The 23,194-nt window shown below is 48.8% G+C and overlaps 1 protein-coding gene across 1 annotated transcript in view; it reads right to left on the bottom strand.

Moving 5' to 3' along the window:
* pdia5 (protein disulfide isomerase family A, member 5) overlaps positions 1-23,194 on the bottom strand; it is a 57,900-nt gene that overhangs the window by 5,139 nt on the left and 29,567 nt on the right. The window contains exons 9-15 of the mRNA XM_080018772.1: positions 18,143-18,234; positions 16,003-16,074; positions 12,570-12,706; positions 6,291-6,361; positions 5,256-5,419; positions 4,652-4,782; positions 1,814-1,884 (exon numbers count right to left, since the gene is read on the bottom strand). Coding sequence (XP_079874898.1) covers positions 1,814-1,884; positions 4,652-4,782; positions 5,256-5,419; positions 6,291-6,361; positions 12,570-12,706; positions 16,003-16,074; positions 18,143-18,234 — 738 coding nt within the window. The remainder of the gene's footprint in view (positions 1-1,813; positions 1,885-4,651; positions 4,783-5,255; positions 5,420-6,290; positions 6,362-12,569; positions 12,707-16,002; positions 16,075-18,142; positions 18,235-23,194) is intronic.

Raw genomic sequence — 23,194 nt, 5'->3', positions numbered from 1 at the left:
CACTTGCCCAGGCCGCGGTTGGAGCAAACCTGTTTCACATTTCAGTTGTGGAGCTGCGCGCTGTGGCGGAGGAGTTCTGTGCCGGCGGGATGGGGCTGCCGTGACGTCTCCACAGTGTGAATCCAATCCGATGAAGTGGGGAACTAAAAACACAAGCCGCGGCTTGATCAGACGGCCACGAGCAGTACCTTTGGTCACAAACCGCGTGTCACTCGCCCAATTGGCGGTGCGATTTTTGGTTGGAAGGATGGATGGCAAGATAAGCAGGACTGCAGAAAACTTGGGTCGCTCCACTTAAACTCACTGAAAGTGAAGGGTGCAGGGAGCTGTGCATTCATCACAAAGTCCCCCCCCAATTACGTTTTAACAACGCAGTGTTTGCAATCAAACAACGGCGGCGGGTTATTGAGCCGGGTACTTACTCGGAGCTGTTCGGTTCAATTGGGAAAAAGGGGGAGGGAGGAAAAAAAAAAGCGACGCACCTCGCAAACAAACCGAGCGAACAGTTATCCCCGCCGTAGAGCAGCTCCAGTTTTAATTGGGGTGTCTTCAAAGTCGAAGCTAAGCTTGTTGTGTTTGTCTTTGGCAAACGAGGCGAAGCCGGCTAATAGACTGTGATCCACAGCAGCCTGGCCCGATACGCCGGGGCCAGGCTTCATATAAATAGTGAGGTCGGACTCGGCGAATCGCACTCAGTCTGCTCTCAAATGCCTCCCCAGCAACCCCGACGAGGGGGCCGGAGAAAAGGAAGCGGGGAAATAATAGGGAGAAGATGGAGACGACCTTTAATCTCTTTATATTGTGGATAAAGGAGGCTTGATTCTGTCCAGAACAGTCCAGCCTTCAACACCCTGTCCACTTCCAAACACGGCGCCAAGCTGCGACATCGGAGTCAGTCTGTAAAGCGTCTACGTTCACTGCCGTCGATGTCTCCGGGTGAGGCGAAAAACGGAGGAGAAAATGAACCGGGAGATACAAGGAGGATGGCCCAGTGTGACCCGCCCAGTGTGACCCGCCCAGGGCGAGCGATCGCGTCTCAGAAGAAACATCGGCTCCTTCCCGTGCTCTCTGGACGTGGAACCAATGCATTTTGGATTACCGTACAAATATCTACACACGATTCTGAAGCCGATGCTGAAACACCATCTCCACACCATCTGAGATTGATTTTTGCTAAATTCCAGACCAATGAGTACGCCCAAATTGCCTGAGAGCCGTTGGAGGGTTGCTTGCGGTTTACGTGGTGCATTGTTGTGCATCTTGGCGATCACGGAGCAACAATCTGACGTCTTTGTTTTTTTGTTTTTTTTTAAACTTAGCGTGTCAGTTTGGAGATGATGAATGTTCATGCCGAGCGTCGCCAAGCAAGCGGCCATATTTCTTGTGTGTGTGTGTGTGTGTGTGTGTGTATGTGTGTGTGTGTGTGTCTCTCTGTGAGTCACACAGTCAAGGGAGGTTTGGAAAGACCGAGAATCAGCATATTCAGAGAGGACGAAGAAGGATGAGGGTGGGGGAAGTGGACGAGAGGATGATGCAAATCTACAAACCTCCAATCACCTCAAATGCCCTCAGTGCAGATTGGATTAGAAGACTTTATAAATAAGGAAGAGAAGGAGCTCTCTCTCTCTCCCATTGCTTTCTGCACTTTAACGGCCGAACCAGGTGCACGCACACACACACACACACACACACACACACACACACACCCACACCCACACACACCCACACACACACACACACACACACACACACACACACACACACACACACACACACACGTCTATGAAGAGAGAGAAGAAAAATCAACACTAACCTTGCGGTCCTCCTTGAAGGTGTCTGCGGCTGTGGTGAAGTGGGGGACGGCGTTCTTGCAGTGAGGACACCCTGGCGGGGAGAACAGTGTGGGTATTTAATGACGCCGCTTCACAGCCGCATTCAGAGTGCATCTCAGACGGCCGACAACGTCACATACCATTTTTCGTTTTATTCTTTGTCTCAGACACAAATGAAAGGGCCGCCGGCCCATAACAATGGGCAGGTTCCTCACGGGATAAGCCCTCAATGGGGAAGGCGGGGTCGTCTTTTACGAGGTGTGGTAAATCTCGCTATGACCGCCGTAAATGAAGACCCACCTCCCCCCCCTTAGACGTCCTATGTAATTTACACCGCTGACCATGTACACGTTCACTTTTTCGGTGGAAGGGGGTAGCAAGGAGCCAATCTGACGGTCTGGGACTTGACAGCATCCACCCCACACCTCTGTGGAGCTGTCACGGGGCTCATCCGGTCACGGGGATATCTGCAATTCCGATTTGTTCTTTGAAAATCGGCGACGCGTTTTTTTTTTAGGCCTTCCAACGGCCACTCAAATGAGTTTTCAAATGGATGAAAGTCTGAGATGCATGCTGCTCCGACAAGCGTATTAGGATTTTACAAGCTCCAATTACAATGATCGATAGCGCTTGCAGTCAGACAGTCTTTTTTTGTTCTTGCAGCAGTGGGCCCAGTTGAACGCAGTTACCACCGAGCCACCACTATCCCACCCCCACCACCACCTCAACCACAGCCACATGTGGCACTGCCTGCACTTCATTACGGGGCGGGAAAAGGCAATCGGCCATTATCCCCCCGGGTGAAAAGTGCTTCGCCAACGCCAGCATCCTCCAACACAACAGGAAGAGACACAAAGTCGCCTTTTACTTTTGGCATTTAAAGAACCGGAGCGAATCCCGCGCATCAGTCTTTGGAACACAGGCGCGTCACGGGTGAGGAAAAAGTTGGAGACTCTGTCTCCTTCACCCCGGTTCCCCCTTGGTGAAGAGGGAGCGATGACCTTTTAAATGGCTCATCAAAGTGTGCAGCATTAAGACTCTCCGAGGAGGGAAAGAGGCAAATGAATAAAGTGCAGGTAGTGTGTCATTGCGCAGGGCGAGTCCAGACACAGTCGCTCCTCGCACGTCTGCCGGTCCTTAAAAGCGGTTAAAAGGCAAGTCAGCCGTCGATAATGACACCTGCTGCTCTCATCGCCGACCGAGGGAAATGGCTTTCTTTATTTTTCTTTCCTTCTTTTTTCACACTTCCCCTCTTACACGTTACCGACAAAGAGAGCAAGGGAGGGTGAGAGATATAAGAGGCGAGACAGGGAAAGAGCAAAGAGGCAAAAGTGGGACAAAGAAATAAGTTTGATACACCTCTTTTTCTTCCCTCTCCATTTCAGTGGGTTAACGGTATCTGTTCCGAGGTCTCTTCTCAAAACCGCCCCAGTCCTGGTTGAAAGGAGCTAAACGAACTGCCCGGAAGTGTCGTTTTGGCAACAATAAAAGCGGCGAATCATTATGTCTGCTACTGAACACCACTTAACACAACGTATACAGATGGCTGTTAATGCGTGTTTAGTACATTAGGCAGCGCGTACATTTAATATGGACACAAACAAGCAATTAACTCAGAATTTCTTGAGGATAGAAAGAGGGAGAGAAAGCGAGAGAGAGAGGGGTGGGGTTGCAGTTGGCAGCTCATCTGTTCTGCAGATCTGAGCCTGGCAAAAAAAAAACAAAAAAAAAAACCCAAAACAAAACATAAAGCAAACAAGAATTTATTTTGCGTAATGTCTCTCCAGCCTCCACGTATCAGCGGGGTTTCAACCAAGCCAACCCTCCGCTAGGTCCCCCTCTGGTGTGACTGGAACCTAAAAAAGTAAGAGTAGAACCTCATTTATCCAAACCCCAGGGGAAGGATGCCGCCCGGGATGTTTGCTTGACCGAAATATGAGTGGATGCGCATGAAAAGCTGTGAGTGGTTAATTTAATATAAACAGACGACAGCATTTTCCTTCCAGGAGGATTGGGACAGTGGCCGCCCGTTGCAGCAGATCCCCACTGTGTCCCTTGCTTTTCACGTCCTTTTTCTTCAGCTCTCTTACTAGTTCAGCTGGTTTTAAGTCAGTCTTGTCTCTTTTAGCTTGATTTGTTTATGGTTTTAAGACCGTTCACCATACTTTAAGTTCTGTACGGAACCGGGCTACTACTCTTGTTTTTTTGGTTGTTTTTTTTTTAATGCTAATTTTCCCCCTGGGATTATTATTTTTGTGCTTTCCAGATGCCTTTGCCTTGAAACTACCGAACTCCAGTAATGGGAAAGGAAGGAGGAGGAGAAAAAAAACCTTTTTTTTTTTTGGAGAGATGTTTTGTTTAATGAGTACGTTGCGATAAGCGTTTGGATCAGCAAGGTATAAGGGAGTATATCAGAAAATGTGGTGCGTTGAAATAGATCTGATGTAACTTTTGTTGTGTTTTTAAAAGCAGCGAAAAATCTATTCTCAGTTGTTCTAGATCACCCCCCAGTCTCCCCAGGGCTCAGGCGGAGTCCGCATACATAGGGATGACGAGACTTGGCCAATGGCTTTCGGGTTACGTTCACACATTCAACCCCCGTTACGCAACACGTAACGTATGACCAAACAGCGTGCAAGAGAACTGGGGACCAAAAGCAGAAATGAAGGATGATGTAACCTCGGTGTGAACTGGAGAGCAGATTTTCTTGATTTTATATTCCTCTTAACAATGTGTTGTTGAGGCGGCGGAGTTGGGGAGGGGATCTGACCTATTTTGTGACGCGGGACGTACAGCCAATACAAAAACTGTTTGCTTACAGGGAGCGTAGAACATGACCAGAGCGTGCTTCTTCTTCTTCAGCGCCTCGCGGAAATCCTCCGACCCAAGGTGGCTGATGCTGGACGGCTTGTCCTCCCACGACTGCTCGGGCGGAGGAGGGGCCTCAGGGCTGCCGTGGCGGGAGAGACAGTGCTTATTAAGAGGTAAACTACCACAGTGATGAGTCAGCGGGCACTTCATTCCGACTGAAGAAGACATGCAAATCAGACATCGGGCGGCTTAGATTTGTGTCGGCCTTGGTCCGTGGGAGGCTGTCGGCCGCCTTAAAACATGACCTCTGGCTTTACGAGGCCTCCAATGGCCACGGCCGTACTAATTCAATTGCGGTGCCATTACTTTTTACAATGACCCTTTCAATGGTCGCTCTATTATACTGGGAGGTTATTCAAAGTAGAGACGAAGAAAGAGGAGGGGAAAAAAAAAGAAAGAAAAAAAGAATCTTGGCAGTGGATTGAAGCCGAACATCAATTCTGATTACGCAACGGAGGAAAAAAAGTAGGGAAGATGGAGAGACGACACATTAGGCAGGAGAGGGAGAAGTTGAAGCACACGCAGAGTTAAAGACATGCTTGTGTGGCTCACTTGTGCATGAACTCCATGATCTTATCCCTGCTGCGGAGCTGCGGCAGCGTGTACTTGTCCTCGCCCCGCTCAAAGTACTTGACGGTGGGGAAGCCGGAGATCTTGAAGCGCTCCCCCGCCGCCTTGTGTATCGTGGTGTCCACCGCCGCCAGCACGCCTGGACTCTGCAGCGGAGGAGGGAGATTCTTTTTTCCTACCATTCACACTCATTTAAGTTCATGCAAATAAAGGGAAATGCTTGAGCTGTACACGGGAAATAGGCTGTGGCACTTCGTACAAGGTTCAAAAGCATGAATGCGGAAACTGATTAGGCAAATTGGGCTGCTGGAGCATGTTATTCAAAATTACTGCTTACATATTATTCCAGTTAATGCCAATTAAACCCTGTTTGCACAATGCTTTGGAAATCATCTATGCTGTACCGCGGCACAAAGGGCGTGAAACCACCTTGCTCTCCACGCATATAAATGCGCTTGTGTTTAGTAAGACTAGCAGAGGAGAGATGAGGAGGAGGAGAATTAAGTATTTTATGGGCCTTGTGGTCCCGGAGTGAGCGGCGGTAGTACATTCAAATTAGATAATGGCCCAGCTCGGCCCATTGACCTCCAGCTCAGGGCAGGCAGCCATGAGGAGCGGCTCTGGGACTCAGGATGGGAGCGGAGGAGGGGCCACGGCGGCTGTGAAGGAGATAACTGCTGCAATCACATGGTGGATTTTATTAGGCCCGAGCCCTGGCTGGGAATTGGAGAAAACCACAGGGGATGGAAGTTTAGGGTTAGGGAACGCCCCCACCCCCCCTCTGCCACTAATCCGAATCACGGACACGGGGCCGGCTCAGGACATGAAGCTGTGTCAGCCAAAAAGAGCCTAGAAACGACTTGAAGCAGCAGCGGGATTTTTATGGTCTGGGGTCACAACTGCAACATACATCAAGCACTGCAGGTGATCTGCATATGCAAGAGAGTTAAGATGTGTGTCTCCAACAGCTTGAAACACACACACACACACACTAATAAATTGTGCTCCATCACTTACGTCAGCGCCCTTGTTGAGTATTTCAGCCGCCTCGTCGTACTCGGGCTTCATCTTCTTGCAGTGACCACACCCTGGACAGGGGAACATAAACACAGATGCATATACATTGGATGAGTCACCCGGAGTGCTTTCACAGACTCTCACACACACAAATACACGCACACGCACACACAGCGATAAATGTAGCTACAGTATGTATTCCAGAAAAATGACCTCGTTGAAAAACAACACTGAGTGCCTCAATTGAACCAATTAGTCTTGCACGTCATTATGTTCTCTGAGCAATCTGTTCTAATCAGGACAGCAAAACAAACCTCAGTTGCTCTATCATTTTATCCCGCCGCTCTTTTTCCTAATCAAGCAGAACTTTACTAATGGGGCGGGGTGGTTCTGTGGACCACAACTACTTTACAAGTTAACCGAAATCACTGGCGATGAATGTCATTGTGGCCGGCCAAGGGGTCACGGTCAACCCGCCGCAGCAGACAGGAGATGCATACTCCTATCCTGGAGGCACTCATCTGCTGCCGATCGGGCGAATTAACGGAGGGACTTGTCCCTGATTTATCCAATCCGGGACCAGGAAGTAACTTCTGGTTTGTTGTCCCCGCAGTGAAGGACGGGGTGCTTGCGGGACATGGTGCTGACCGGACAAGACTAGCGTTCTACCGAACACGCTGGAGACGTTTGCCTACGAGCCTTTACGTTTTCCTTTTGGCCTACGAGCCACCTTTTATATAGAAATAAATATATAAATAAACAAATAAATACACACCAACCGCTGCTGTTTTGCTGCCGCCTGCCTCCTCTTTCTCATTCCCTGGTCTTAGGCCGAAACACACCTCCACAACAGGCACCTGAACACGATGGAGCAGTGCCAGGCAGAATCTGGGACACCTTCCCCCCCTGGAACTAATGGTGGTGGCCCTCGCCACAATGCAGGAGCAACAAGCCCTGCAGTTCTGAAAAATGGCAAGGGTCTGCGAGTGGGACCATGGGGCGAGCCAACAGGCCATCCAGGTCCTCCCCCGGGAGCGCACCAAACAGGGCGAGGAATGACCGCCGGATCCCCCCGTCCCCCCAATACAGAAGATGGCGGCGGGGGAAGATCCCGAGACGTTTCTCTCCAACTTCGAACAGACGGCAGAGGCGAGGTGGCTCGTTCCACTGCTCTCGGGAGAAGCCCAGCTGGTGGTGCATGCCTTACCCCAGGAGCATTGGACGAGCTACGCTGTCGTACGGAGGACGGTGATGGAGCGGGTCGTGAGAACACCTGAGGACCGCACTGAGGCCTATGGCACACCTCCGCCTACCACGCTGGCCTGAAGAGGGGCCCACCGAGGGAGCCGCGGGACGCCGACCGTCGGGGACTGCAGAGGGGCCCGCGCCTGAATCTGGCATGGAGGCCATCTCCTATCCCGCACCCCCCCCCCCCCCCCCCCCCCCGATTTTTCCAGAGTGGCGCGGCCTCGGCACCACCGTAAGCTGGGCGGACCCCTGGGCATGTATACTGGCGATGTGGGCAACCTGACCACAACTTCCAGCACTGCCTCATCATGGAGGTCGGAGTGTCAGCTGGTGAATCCATCAGCTATTAACAGAGCGCCGTTGAGGCCCCTCCCCTTAGTTGAGACGCCATTCGAGAGAATCGCTACAGATCTCATCGGGCCATTAGACTGCAGTGCTCGGGGCTATCGATTCATGTTAGTCCTAGTGGACTATGCGACCCGATAACCATAATCAGTGCCAAAAATGTGGCGCAGGCGCTGTTTCCGGTCATGTCCTGGGTTGGGATTCCGAAGCAAAATCCTGACCGACTAGGGCACTTTGTTTATGTCACGCACACTGCGTGAACTGTACGGGTTACTGGGCGTCCGCTCAATTTGGACCAGTGTTTACCATCCGCAGATGGACGGCCTGGTCAAGCGCTTCAACAAAATGTTGAAGAACATGATCCGGAAGTTTGTCCACGATGACAGTCGAAATTGGGACACATGGCTGAACCCCCTGTTGTTCGCGGTGCAGGAGGTTCCCCAGTCCTCCACCGGCTTTTCCGCCTTTGAGCTACTGTTTGGCAGGAGGCCTCATGGGGTGCTCAACCTGATTAAGGAAAACATACAGGAAGGTTCCAGCGCCAGTATGTCCTGGACCTGAAAGCAAAGCTACACGCATTACGGCAGAATTCACGGGAGAACTTGCTCCAGGCCCAGGAACGTCAGCGCCACCTGTAGGGGGCTCGTTTAAGATAATTCTCACCAGGAGACAAGTTATTAGTGCTGCTCCCTACGTCCATCTCGAAATTACTGGCGAAACGGCAAGGGCCCTTCGTGGTCACACGACGTGTGGGGGAGGCCGATTATGAAGTCGAACGCACAGAGGGGGGTCCGCCCAAATTTACCACCTAAACTCCCTAAAAGAATGGAGGTAAAGCAGGTAAAGGTTTGTTCCGGAATTTGTAGCACCGTCCAGCCTCTTGACCGACCTAACTCAAAAAGGTGCTCCAGATCCGGCCCAGTGGTCAGAGCCTGTTCCAGCGGGCCTTTGTCAGATTAAAGGCAGCTCTCTGTGGGGAGCCTGTACTGCATACCCCTAAGTTTGCTCTTCCTTTCTGTCTGCAGGCGGACACGTCGGACAAGGGGCTTGGGGCCATTCTGTGGCAGGAGGTTGAGGGTGTGGACTGACCGCTGCTGTACCCCAGCCGCAAGCTTACAGAGCGGGAGACAAGGTACAGCACCGTAGAGAAGCAATGTCTGGCGATAAAGTTGCCTTCAGCCTCTGTTCAGACGATGCCCCACTGCAATGGCTCCACCGTATGAAAGACACCAATGCATGGATCACCTGGTGGTACCTGGCCCTAAAACCCTTTAACTTCCGGCTGGAAAGCACCCCGGCTTAAGTGTGACGGTGGGGGTGTGTAGCGGGCCAGGGGGTGTGGTCAAGCCGCCGCTGCAGACAGGCCGTGCAGATTCCCATCCCAAGGCCGCTCGGCTGCTGCAGATCGGGCGAATCAACAGAGGGACTCTGCAGATTCGTCCGATCCAGGACCAGGAAGTAACTTAGGGTTTGTTGTCCCAACAGTGAAGGGCGGCGTGCTTGCGGGACATGGTGCTGACCGGGCAAGACAAGCACTCTACCGAACGCGCCGGACAGGTCACGTCCGGCGCGCATCCAAGCGCTGATCGAGCGTGTAAGCCTTTAAGTTTTCCTTTTGGCCCACGAGATGCCTTTTATTTAAAAAACAGTAACATACATACTGTATATACGCGCCAACTGGCGCTGTTTTGCCTCCGCCTGCCTCCTCTTTCCCATTCCCTGGCCCGGAACACACCTCGACAGTCATGATCTGATCTGAGCCCAATTCCTCACCTGGTAACGATGTGGCATTGGAACGGCCATATTACGAGTATAAATAAGATGAAGGGATAAGAAAAAGAGGGAGATTTCTTCTTCCTCCTCCAGAGGCGTAAAGTCACATCTGATTGCTCAGTATACATCTCACCCTTGGGTGTGGGAGGAGAGGAACTGGTGAGGCGGCAGAGACGAGAGGCGATGGAAAGATTGAGAGCGAGTGTGATGGGTTCGCCTCAAACCGACAGAAAAAAGAACGAGGGGAAAAGCGGGTCATGGCCGGGAGTCGGGCTCCTGTGATAATATAAATTCAAAGGGGTAGAATTCAATTACAGTGCTGAGCTCAAATCTTGTGTCCTTTAAGGGCCCATAGGACGCTTGTATTGGAGTTGTTTATTGTGTGTGTGTAAACATGAATCTACAAGCTCGCTTGCCAACAGTGCACTGGCGTCCCGCTCCTGGCACACTGAATAACTGCCATTCGACATTGTCCGATTAATATTGTATGAGTGCGATGATGAGAGGTTGGCAAACATTTTATTTTTAGATGCAAACACACACACACGGCACTTTGTCTAGGACGTAAATGAATATGCCGTTTGATGAGGGATGTTCGACATATGGACACGCGGCCGTTTTTTTTTTGTTATCTGTTTTCTTCACCAGCTGCTGGATGGGAAAAAGAGGCGGAAATCCAAATTTTTGCAATTTTGCAGAAAATGCAGCCGTCTGATGTGCTCAAATTTTTAAGTCTCTGGAAACCCATGTGCATTTTTTGCGTAGAGTTATTCTTTAATGTTAATGTGCATTCAAAACTATTATTTATCTGCTGAGAATATCACTCAAAAAAGACTGAATTTAAAACTCTCATTCACTTTGAGAATTTACTTGCAATTCATAAATTTCTTTGCTTTCTTAAGCGTCATATAGATACAATATCAGACCGCCTTCTTTTTTAAGTTCCCTCACTCATTCATCCCTTTCTTTCCCTCATCATTACCGTAATTGTAAATAGGCAGTTGTAAATAACTACAATATGGTCATATACTGTATGACAGAAGGAGAGACATTTTCGAAAATGTTAAACATTCAAATGAATGAATGATCAAAGGAACGATAGATCTAGGTGACAGATGAGTAGTGGGAAACAACAGGTCAGGGCAGGCTCCTCAATCAATCAAATTTTGGCTCATCGGATTAAGACAAATCTTGTGTACAACCAGGTGTACTTCCTGCAACTTTTTAAATTTCAACGGCGAATGCCATTGAAAGGTGACAAGTTTGCGTTCCTGTTTATTGCAGTTGTTGTAATTCCTCTCTCTAATATATAATTCATACAGCCCTGGCACGGGTTATAAATCAGTTGGGGTGTGCCTCTTTCACACATAAAAGTAAAAATACATTTAAAAAAATAACCCTTCGGCCAAGCCAGTTTTAGTGTGTGCACAGCTTGACAGAAACGGAAAGAACTTTGCCTGACCCTTCAAAGTGATGAGCAAGAGAAGAAAAAGTGAGAAGCGGTTCCACTTCAGCTCTCCTGCTGCTACCGCGCGCTTGTGTGTGCGAGAGAGCAAGAGATGGAGGGATTACAGTAACAGAGTTACACGCAGCTGCAAAATACAGCGGAGTGATGTGACAACTCAATAAAAAAAAGAACCCGGTGTTGAAGTTGCACTAAAACTGATTCATGCTGAGGTGGGGAGGGGGGGAGAGCAGCCGCTGTACTTAAGATATTTCCTGAAAAACCACAGATAAAAAGGCGGAGGAGGTGGGGTGACGCAAGATGTGACGCAAGACGCTGAGATCAGGTAAGGTCATTGTCGGAAAGGAACTTAGAAGGATGCAGCCTGAAGACACACACACACGCGGGAACAGAACCTCTGTCTTTTTCGATCGTCTTTCTATATCAATTCCATTGGCTAGGTCTAAATAAATAGATGATTTTTCTGCAGGCGGCGGTCTCACTCTGTCAAACGGAGAAGAGCAGAGACTTGGAGGGGTCTGGAAGTGGACAGAAATGGAGGCTGATGCCAGGTACAGCCAGGCCATTAATCTCATACTGACAGCACGGCCATTAGGAAGCTGCATCGCAGCAGCCGGGAGCCTGCATGTGGGGGCACGGCTACGACCCGGCTGAGCTTGTTATTGGAGATGCACAGAATGGGATGTCGAAGGGGTCATGATTGGTTGAAATGTGTGTTGCATCCGTGAACTCTGCTCTTTGCCTGCGTTTGTCTGGTCGTGTCTCATTGACCTTGTTGTGAAGTGACTATGCAATGCACCCCACCTATTTTTGTCTATATCTATATATCCATTTATCTATCGAGAGAGAGCGAGAGAGCAGAGAGAGCAGAGAGAGAGAGAGAGAGAGAGAAAGAGAGAGAGCAGGTGGTGGTAAAAAAAAAAAAGCTGAGACCACAGTGGAGGAGTAATGAAGCAAGTAAAAAAAAAACTGGGAGGAGGGGGGAGATCAGGAAAGGGTGGAAAGATAAATGTATAAAAATAAAAATTGTGTTTTTTGTGTTTGCGTGCGTGCGTGCGTGCATGCGAGAGAGAGAGAGAGAGAGAGAGAGAGAGAGAGAGAGAGAGAGAGAGAGAGAGAGAGAGAGAGAGATTGTGGTCAGCAGTACAGGGGGAGAGCAGACCAATGGATTGATGGAGACAGGACTTGCGTTGTGCCGCCCCATGCATTCTGAAGGCATGTGTTTCTTCTAAATGAGATTAATCTATTTGCATGATTTTGCTGCTATGGGTTGCATATATTGCCGTGCACTTCCTCCAAACCCTGAAGAAAATTGTGGTTTTAAACTTTGTGGGGTTGGGGGGTACAACATTGGTCATTGCCTTTTTTTTTCTTCCTTTTAAGCCTACTGTTGGCTCCAAAAGAAGGTGGAGTACAGTACAGGTGAGAGTGCTGGCCTTGGTACTCACATGGGGCGTAGAACATGACCAGGGCTGACGGGTGCTCCTCCAGGAAACCGTCGAAGGTCTCGTCCGTCAGGTGGAAGACGGGCGAGTCCGACTCCGACCACGGTATCTCGGGGGTCTTGGGCTGCGGGGCCTGCGGGCTGCGAAAAGGCAAGGGAAGAGGGAGGGAGAGAGGGGGAAGGACGACAGATAGGAAAATCGGAAGCAAGATTGGTATGGGACATTTTTTGAGTCAGATCAGGTCCAGCTGGTGTAGACTGTAATCTGAACGGGCCATAATTAAACACAGCTGCAGCCCACACCCAGCAGCTCCGTCTCCCTGTTAATCTCTGTCTCACACACACATACACACACACATCTGGACTGAGGTGGCCCCGCCTCGATGACAAAGCATTGGTGTACGGTGCCAGGTTTTGCAGCGCATATGCATGAACCCAGTTTATTCTCATCAGCGTACGTCTGACCCGAGCCAATCAGAGCTCACAAGAATGGATGTATTTTTAAAAGGATCCTCGTGGGGATGTAAGTGCAACCAGGATGCACTTAGATCAGCCGAGTACCACATCCTTTCCGACTCACCCGCTTTAACCCCCGGCGTCATCAGTCATATAGAACAGAATTAAATAAGTGTATTCTCCACGTTCCCCTTTCTTGATTGTGCACTTTTCTTCAAGTGATTTTACTACTCCGCAATGCCATCCCTCCCGGCCAAATCTTTTTGATGCTGTTAAACTGAAGGTCGATACCGACTCAGAGAAGCGAGGGTAAGATGCATTGAAGGTTGTCTGACGAATTTGTTAAGGAAAAACAGACTCGAAGGACATTTGCCAGGCGCTTGATGACAGCGACCTCCCAGGGTTTGGTGTATAGGATGGTAATCAGGTATCCGTACCTTATCCCGCTTTTTTGTTTCTGGCCCCTAGGGAATGATATTGCAGTGAGGATGGTAGGACCTGTGACTATTTCTGTTGTTTTCTCTGCATTCCAATGTAGGAACCTGGCTGACTACCACTGGTTTAAAGAGGACAGGAGTGGGTCCTCAGAGATGGGCCATAACAAAAATCAACACTTAAGACTTAGATAACTAAGCTTTTGGGCAGCTGCTACAGCAGTGATTTATGTAGAGTGATAATAACATTGCACTGTGGTGAGCCAGTAAATTATGGTACTGGATCAATCTGATATATGACTTTTGGGCTCCCAGGTGATAATGAACAACGCAACGCAATGTCGAAATAGCATGACCAACACCAATCTTTGGTTGGTAAACAAACTGAGGAGGATCCACTGATCGCTCTGTTTGAACCATGAAAGCACTAGTTGATGGTAAGAGGTGTCAAAGCTACAGGTCTGAAGTCACTGAGGACTTTCAGAAGGCCAGATGCCCTTTGGTCGAGAGGTTAAACAGAAAACTAGTCGATTGTGGCGGAATTGCAGTGCATGAATTATTTGAGAACGGCACGGTGGCGCAGTGCATTGCACTGCTGCCTCACAGCAAGAAGGCCCTCGAGCAAGAAGGCCCTCGATTCCCGCCTCACATGGGGTTTCCTCCACCTAATGTCAGTAAGGACCCCCACCAAAAAAACATGCACACATCATCATCTGACCAGCGATGGACACTTGGTACCAGGTCCCCGGGCGCGTCGACAAATGCTGCCCACTGCTCCTGGCTGCCCCCCCCGAGGAAGGACAAGCCAGGATGGCTTAAACCCAGAGGCCTCATTTCAACGGCCACCATCCAAAAGCACGTGTGTGTGTGTGTGTGTGTGTGTGTGTGTGTGTGTGTGTGTGTGTGTGTGTGTGTGTGTGTGTGTGTGTGTGTGTGTGTGTGTGTGTGTGTGTGTGTGTGTGTGTGTGTGTGCGCGCATGTGTTGTAGTGTGGTGTGATAATTAAAGATTCTTCTTCATATCGGTGAACACACCTATGAGTGTTGAGTGAAGAAGAAAGCTGTCTGCAGTATTCCCCCAACCAAGATCATACTGCCTTGATGAGATGCCTGATCGGAGTCTCTTGTCCTTCAACTTTTTCTTTCACACATCCTCTTCGATTCCTTTGTTGAGTTTTTCTCTAATTATTTTTTTTGACTCCGTACCATCTCCTGATTGAGAGGCCTTTTACTATTTTTCTAAGGTCCTTTCTTATCCGAAGCAATTTGTTTCGAAAACATCTTCACACTTCCGGATGGTACACTAGGCATCCAAATTTAGAACAGATTTTCTTGAACAATAGTTCAAATTGAGCAAGCATGTGTTTTGTGAAATAGTGATAACATAAAAGCTAATGACATCGACAGGGGATGGGGCTATGGGTTCGGCTAGACTCGCTGGGCTGGTTTCGCGCATACAAGGATATTTACGACTCCTCTTTGTGCAAGTTGAGGGTTAGTTGTTGAGCGACAATAAACACAGTTTCCTCCTCAGTATGAAAAAGCACCTGTTTATTATGCGCAGGCATGTTCCTTGTTTGTCGTACTTCCTCAGTCTACGTCTACTACTACTACTTCCTGCTCCACTCGGTATTTTTTTCTACGGCTGCTCCCCTGTCGTTCCGGTGAGGGGTTGCAACGCAGAATGTGCCAGCTTTTTAAATCCTAATCCTAATTCCTTCTGGGACTAATTTAGAATATAGACAAACGGCAAGTGCAATCGTCCAAAACAGCAGCTTGTCACTACTGAGGAAGCTCCATCAATTTTCCACTTTTCACTCCATATCTGCAGCGATATTGGCTGCACAACTCTTTTTTTTTTTTTTTTTTTACAATAAAATAAAGGGTTACTTATTCCTGGACAGAAGGTTGAAATGTGAGGTGTAGTGATGGGCACTGAAAATGGGAGAGAGTGTGAGCGGAAAAGGAAGAGGTAGGAGGTAATGTGGGGTTCAAGCCGTGGGGTGGGGTCACTGTCAAGCCTCCACAGGGGAACTGATCGTGCGGGACAAGAACCTTGGCCCAATAAGGGCTAATTCCTTATATATACAATGTTGCAATGGCCAGGAAGTGACTGAGTTCCACTTTGACCTCTGACTAGCGGAGCCGAGTGACAGCTCTGGAAAAGTGCCAGGCCATCACGCAGGAAGTGCTGGAGGGTGGAAGAGGAAGGTGGGAAGAGGTGTGTGAGTCAAGGTGAGGGAGAAAAATGATCCCAACGGGTGGGGGGTAGATACAGTAGCGCTGATGATGATGAGAAAAGCACAGGAGAGGAATACTGGGGCCGAGGGGGAAGACGGTTTGAGATATTTAGGAGTAAGGAGAGAAAATATGTAAATTGAAAAAAACCAAAATCTGCATTTGTGGAAATTGAAGAAAAGTCCTCTTTGACCGGAGTTCACTTAAAATAAAGCTATGTCCCAAGACTAAAACTAATTGGAGGAGAGACGCACTCGCACGTCTTTTTGTGAATGTGTGTGTGAGTGCGTGTGTGTGAGAGAAACACTCACTTCCGCAACCAGTCTGCGATGTCCTTGGCTGTGGCTCCGTAGTTTTCATAGTGGTGGAGGAACTTCCCCTTCCTTCAAAGACAAGAAAAAAGTCACAGAAGGAAGCGATCTCTCAGACGTCTCCTGCCAGGCGCGCTGATCCGGGTTGCACTTGTTTGCAGTGGAGATGGCAAGCTGCACACAGCGGGGCGGCCCAAACATTACCCACTTTACAATACTTTGCACCGGGTGCACTTCGGGCGAGTTCCATGCGGGAGGCAATACGTTAAAAGACGATGATCCTGAGGGCAAGGTCAACTCTTTCCAACAATGGAACTAACCAAAAGTATTTCACAAGACCGGCAAAAAAAAAAAATCCTCCGACTCAAAGACTTCTAGTGGAATAACAACATTCCGTGCTCCTACAGTACAAGCATTGTGCACTGCTCGGAAATAATTGGGACATGGGAGTTTTCAGTTTTCGCAGCTTTTTGGGCAGTTTTCGAACTTTTATCTGATCCGCTCTGATCCGGCGTGCGCCCGACCCGAGGTGGAGATGAACCGCCACAGGAACGGTGTCGTTAGCAGCAGATGCCGGGGCGGGCGGAATCCGGGGAACTCAGAAGGAGCTGCAACGACTTTGGCTTCAGAACATTAGATTATGTAGTGAGCGGGTCTTAAAACGATACATCATTAAACGAACGGATTGAAGCTTCAACACAGCGGTATGTGCCGACTCAGCTTTTGTGCTATGATGTACCTGCTCGGATTTGCAACTGTGTTCCGTGATTTATGATGGGCTCTAAATTTCCTTCTTTTATCTTCTGTGTTGCAAATAAGAGCCACTGAAGTCGTGTTGCGACCTCAACTTGCGGGAAATAAAAATAAATGCTGTCAGTTGATGGTCTGAATGGCTGGGGGGGGGGGGACTTTTTTCCTGTATCAAGGATGACTCAAGAACGCCCGGTTAAGTTGAGCAACGACTTTCGTTTTGTCAGTGGGCTCCTTATGGGTCTACGTACGTTTTCGCCACTGCATTGGGCGGCAACAAGCTGTCTTTAGCTTGGGATAAGGAGAGGGAGCTTGAGAGTTAGGCATCTTGCAGCCTGCACTGCGCCCGCAGTGATGTTGCTTTTTCCCGTGGTGGAGATTAGTTCCCATTTATCAGCGAGGGGGACATTATTGAGGCCGGTGCTCTGCCGACACTCATGTGTAACCACCTGGCTAACGGACTGGCCCTGGCTCGGCTACACTCAAACGCACCTACAGACCAACACACACACACACACACACACACACACACACACACACACACACACACACACACACACACACACACACACACACACACACACACACACACACTCAGAGTGCATCCAGACAGGCAGGGGGTAAACACACACACATAAACTGCAGGGGCAGTTAATCAGTGCAGTCTAATTAAAAGGCCAGGCTCGAATGAGCAAGCGTTTAATGTGTAGATGGGGATGATAAAACACCTGCAGTAGCAGGAAGAGGGTGTGTGTGTGTGTGTGTGTGTGTGTGTGTGTGTGTGTGGAGGGGGGTCTGCACCAGCTCTTAACACAGTAAATATCACAACAGCCTGCGGAATGCACCGGTTGGGGGGGGGGGGTGTCTGTATTAGCAAACACAGCATCACTCAAGCTTTTATCCTCCTACTGTGGATATGGCCAGAGGACATTTTTTTTTTTTTTTATATTATCTTTTTGTTTTGCGAGTGTGTGTTTGCAAATGTCTATTCAGAGACGCATTGTATCTCCAACTGCCCTCCTTCGAGACACTAGTCCAGGCACTTGCCGGCTGGTTACATGGCTCCCCCCCCTCCTCCTTTGTTCAAAGAGAATACATGAAGACCAAAACCCTTGACAGAAACTTTCTCGACCGGCGCTAAGAAGAAGCTCACTCTGTCTCTTCCGAGCTGCCCGTCTCTGAGAAAACTCCGGCGGCGCCTCCATGTGCAAGCGAGCCCTTTGAATCAGCTGCAGTTCCACCTATTATCTTTTTTTTTTAAATTTGAAGTTAAGTTAAGTTAAGCGGTGGTGCGGGGACCCAGGTTGGGGAGAGAGGAGAAAGAAAAAAAAAAAAAAAAAGTGGGGGGGGGGGGGGGGGGGGATGATTGGGATGAGAAGGTTGGACTCACTCAAAGTAGCAGAACGTCGGGTAGCCCTTGACGTTGTACTCCTGCTTGAGGCTGTCAAACTCGGCCGGGTGCACGTTCATCCCCGCCAGCACCTGGAGGGGAGCGGAGAGTCGGGCGGGGAGGTGGGGGGGAAGATGAAGAGAGAGAGAAAGAGAGGTAGAGAAAGACGGAGAGACTTGAAGTTCCAGGTAGGTACAGCAGGCGCCTTTAATGGCGTTGGGCGAGGCAGAATGGGGGTCACTGATAAACATGTGCAGCGGGAACATCAAAACGGGTTTGGTGTAATCAGAACGAACCCGAGTACAAAGATTGTTTATTCCAGAGGAGGACCAAATGGAACACGCCCTGAACGGGTAATGGATGTTGATATGTACGCTGCACCAGGACATAATCACGTGTGACCCAGCCTCACTTTTCAAGCCCGGATGAAATTAAATGAAAATAGTGCATAAAAAAAAAAGTTGTTCGACTTCTGGTTCCCACTCGATGGAATAAGTACCAGAAGAGAGAATCTCTGACAAAATAATTCCTAATATGGACATTTGAACATTCGCGCGCACGCACGCACACGATACAACTTCGAATATGAGGAAAAAAACAATTGCGCACGGGGCTAGCAAAACAAACTCAAAACTATAACTCCCTTCACAGTTGTCCCGAGATGGTGGACAACGCAACGGAGACCACACCGATAAAATGATAATGACGATTATTTTAGTCAATAGTGTGATCACGATTATTTATCAGGGTTATTCATCCATTTTGGGGAAACAATTATTTTATTGCAGTTTGTAAATCAATAGAAAACTGCCTTCACAATAATAATGCATTTTATAAACCTATAAACTCAAATGTACATATCTTTAAATCAAAATAGGACTTTCTTCACATTAATTCAGTCTTCTTACAGCTATATACTGTATATAAATTACATTTTATACACATTTACGCTCCACTGCACATGCTTGTTTCCTGTGTGTGCGCGCACTCCACGGTGCCTTCATCGGGCTCTCGCTGACGCACTGACTATTTTCTTTGCCACATGGATAATTATGATCTGTGTTTTGATTATGATGACGAAAAACAAGGGAAAATTGCACTCAAACTTTATGGTTGTGTTTGTGCTGGCATATCATCAGCGTAATATCTTTGGACATTTCTAGCGCAGATAGTGGCTAGAATATACAAAAAAAGAATCCTGTTCCGCACATGGTACCCCATTTGATATAATTCAAGATTCAAGAGGTTTATTTGTGACATACATATACACACATGCAATGAAATGTTACTGCAACCCACCCAGAGATTATTGCACAATAAGTACTAAACTGAACACAATAGCTAACCTAATACAGTACCTTACTAACTATCTGAAATTAACTGCAGTTAGTAGAAAGAATAATATTAAATAAAAAAATTTTAATAATAAAACAAGACTCAAAAAGGTAATACTGAGTGGGGGCAAAAAATAGAAATAAAGAGAATAGACTTATGTCGGGCTCTGCTACTACACCTCCTGGTGTATAAGTCCTGCAGGGAGGGGAGGGTAGTTCCAGCGGTACGTTCGGCTGAACGCACCAACCTCTGCTGGGCGCACCTGTCCTGAGCAGTACAGTTCCCAAACCAGGCAGTGATGTTGCGGTGGACCTCTTGAAGCAGGACGGGACTACTGATCCAGCCAGGGAGGCGTTGAATATCCTAGTGAGCACCGGGGCTAGCTGGTTAGCACGAGTCTTCAGTACTCGCCCAGATATGCCATCTGGGCCCACAGCTTTCCTGGTGACTCGCAACAGAGCCCTCCTGACGTCATGCTCACTGAGAGTGCGTGCTCATCCTGAGCAGTGCAACTCCAATTAGCCGGCGAGCTGTTGTTGCCAGCCTCAAACCGCGCATAAAAGGAGTTCAGTTGGCTGCCGAGGGAGGCGTCCACATTTGTGACTGGAGAGGGGCTGCTCTTGTTGTTAGTAATAGTCCGCAGCGCCTGCCACAAGCGTCTGGTGTCCCGTTCCTCCATCTGTTGCTCCACTGTGTCCCTGTACGCTTTGTAATTGTCCATGTTGCCGGATACAAGACCGTCGTTGTAAGCATTCAGAGCGCTGCGGATGAATTTATCGACCCACGGTTTCTGGTTCTGAACTTTCACTGTGGGAACGATGGTGTCCGCTATCGTGGCTATGAAACTCATAGCTACTCCCGTAAACTCAAGATTCAAGATGTTTATTCGTCACATACATATACATACTTTCATATATATATGCAGTGAAATGTCAATGCAACGCACCCCTTCTAGACTGAACACAAAAGCTACCTAAGAACTTCTACTTGACTGACAGATTCCTAAAACGTAATGCAGTAAGTTGAATACTATAGAATAAAATAAAATATATAGAATAAAATAAAATAACTCAAAGGTAATGCAGGGTTTGGGGTACAAAATAGATAAAGGGAATAGGAATGTATATGGGATAAACTTATGTATATGGGACAGGCTATTTATGTATATACAGATATGTGCATTAAAGGGGCATGTGAATAAAGCGAGGTAGTGTTTGTGAGATATACAGCAGAGTATACAACAGTACAGCGCAGCAATACAGTAACACTGAACAACCCAGAACAGTGACACAGGATGCGGTACAGTATGCTACATACAATACAGTAAGGTAGTGGAGCCTATGTGTGTGGCTCGGTTAGGACCCCTGGTGAGGTCAGCATTGACAGTTGTTATGGCTTGCGGGAAAAAACTCAGTCTCAGTCTCAGTCTCTCTGTTCTCGCTGTGTGACTGCAGAGGCGCTTGCCTGACCGCAGCAGCTGGAGCAGTCCGTTGTTGGGGTGATGAGGATCCTTCATGATCCTGAGGGCTCTGCTACTACACCTCCTGGTGTATAACTCCTGCAAGGGGGGGAGGGTACCAGTGGTACGTTCAGCTGAACGCACCACCCTCTGCAGGGCCCGCCTGTCCTGGGCAGTACAGTTCCCAAACCAGGCAGTGATGTTGCCTGTCAGGATGCTCTCCCCTGCCCCAGATTAGAAGGACTTGAGGATCCTCACCGAGACCTGGAATTTCCTCAGCTGCCTGAGGTGGTAGAGACGCTGCCTCGCCTTTCTCACCAGAGTGTCTGTTTGTAAAGTCCGTGTTAAGTCCTCTGTGATGTGGACTCCCAGGTCCTTGAAGCTGCTCACCCTGTCGACAGAAGCCCCATTCATCACCAAGGGTGCGTGCGTCCTCGGTTGTAATCGGTTGTGTAATGAAGTCCACAAACAGCCCCTTAGTTTTGCTGACGTTCAGGTGGAGGCTGTTGTCCTGGCACCTGAGTGACAGGTCAGTCACCTCCTCGTGGTAGGCTCTCTCATCGCCGTCGGTGATCAGGCCCACGACAATGGTGTCATCAGCAAACTTGATGATGGTGTTGGAGCTGGACCAGGCCACACAGTCTTGGTGTACAGGGAGTACAGTAGGGGGCTGAGGACGCAGCCCTGTGGGGATCCTGTGTTCAGAGTGAGGGAGCTGGACATGTGCTTCCCCACCCTAACCACCTGGGGCCGGGCTGAGCAAGGAGCGAGACCGTCTTGTATCCATTCTTGAACGGTATGTAGCACTGGTCCAAAGTTCTCTCTCTCCTGGTGGCACACGTGATGTGTTAATGGAAATTAGGCAGAACTTTTTTATGGTTCGCCCTGTTAAAGTCCCCATTCACAACGACAGCTGCGTTGGGATGTTTGTTCTGAAGTCCACACAACACATATACAGTATAAACTGCTGTGATGAGGACCGTGCTGAATTCCCGGGGGAGGTAGAATGGACGGCATGAGACGGTCAGCTGTTCCAGGTTTGGTGAGCAGGAGTGGAAGAGAGTCTTGACGTTGATGGGGTTACACCAGCGGCTGTTTATCATGAGGCAGACGCCTCCACCCTTGGATTTCCCTGACTCCTCCGACCTGTTGCCGCGGAAGGCCTCGGCTCGACATATGCCATGGTGCGGCACCAGCGGGTTCAGCCATGTCTCCGTCAGGCAGAGGATGCAACAGTTCCTCGTATCTCATTGGAATGTAATCCTCGCTCGAAGGTCATCCATCTTGTTCTCCAGGGACTGGACATTGGCAAGAAGGATGCCTGGCAGAGGTGGACTATAAGGTTGCGTCCTCATACTGACCGAATGCCGCCTCGTGCCGAATGCCGCTTCGTGGCGCGGTGCTTCTTCCGTAGGCCCACCCGTGGAACAGCATTGTTGTTGATGTTGTTTTGCTTGTTGATCATGTTGGCGCGTAAAATTGCCACTCTGGATCCGCAGATTAAAAGTCCCAAAGTTGTTAATTCATTTTTATATCTATGAGTGCATAACGGTTGTAGGAGATCACTGCGGATGAGGTTGTGGCGGACATACTGATATTAAACAGAAAAAAATACTTAAATGTGCGAAATTGACACAGAGCGCCCGTGCAGGGGACCGCAAGGGGGTGGCGCCACAATCTACCATTTGGACTCTGTGGTTTGGTAGATATACTGTATTATAGTAATACCGTAATAACTGTCTATAATACCACTGTAACGCTTGTAAACGTCTACGCCCCCCAACCATTACCTCTTGTTACACCAAAATTAGAGGGGTATACCCAGGTATTAATTACATTTATTTTATTTATTTTTTAAACGTGGGTAAACCAGCTTAGGCGATTGACACCTTCCCATTGCCAGGAGAAATGCAGCATTTATTTTTTTTCCTGGTGTTACATGTTCGATGTCAAGAACACGCCGGCAAGGGCTGTATAATGTTTTCAGTGTGATTGGGAACAAAACAGTAGAGGAGACAGCAACCTAAACGACATAGAACTGAAAAACAAAAACAAAAACAAAAAATAAATAAAATGTCTCATCATCAGCGAGACTCTGTTCCCTCTGTTTCCAACAAAAGATTTGGATCGTTCGTCTATCGATACTGGATGGCTGAAGGTCCTTCAGTGGCGAGGAGCGGAGAAGCTCCTCCGGTTCGGAGACTGGCTTGAGGCAGTGCTGGAGTCGCAGGGAGCCCGGTGGGGAGCATGGGGGTTCC

The sequence above is a fragment of the Zeus faber genome, assembly GCF_960531495.2.
Source record: "Zeus faber genome assembly, chromosome: 18".
NCBI lineage: Eukaryota > Metazoa > Chordata > Actinopteri > Zeiformes > Zeidae > Zeus > Zeus faber.
The sequence above is the reverse complement of the archived record's forward strand: the minus strand, read 5'-3'. Positions and strand labels throughout refer to the sequence as shown.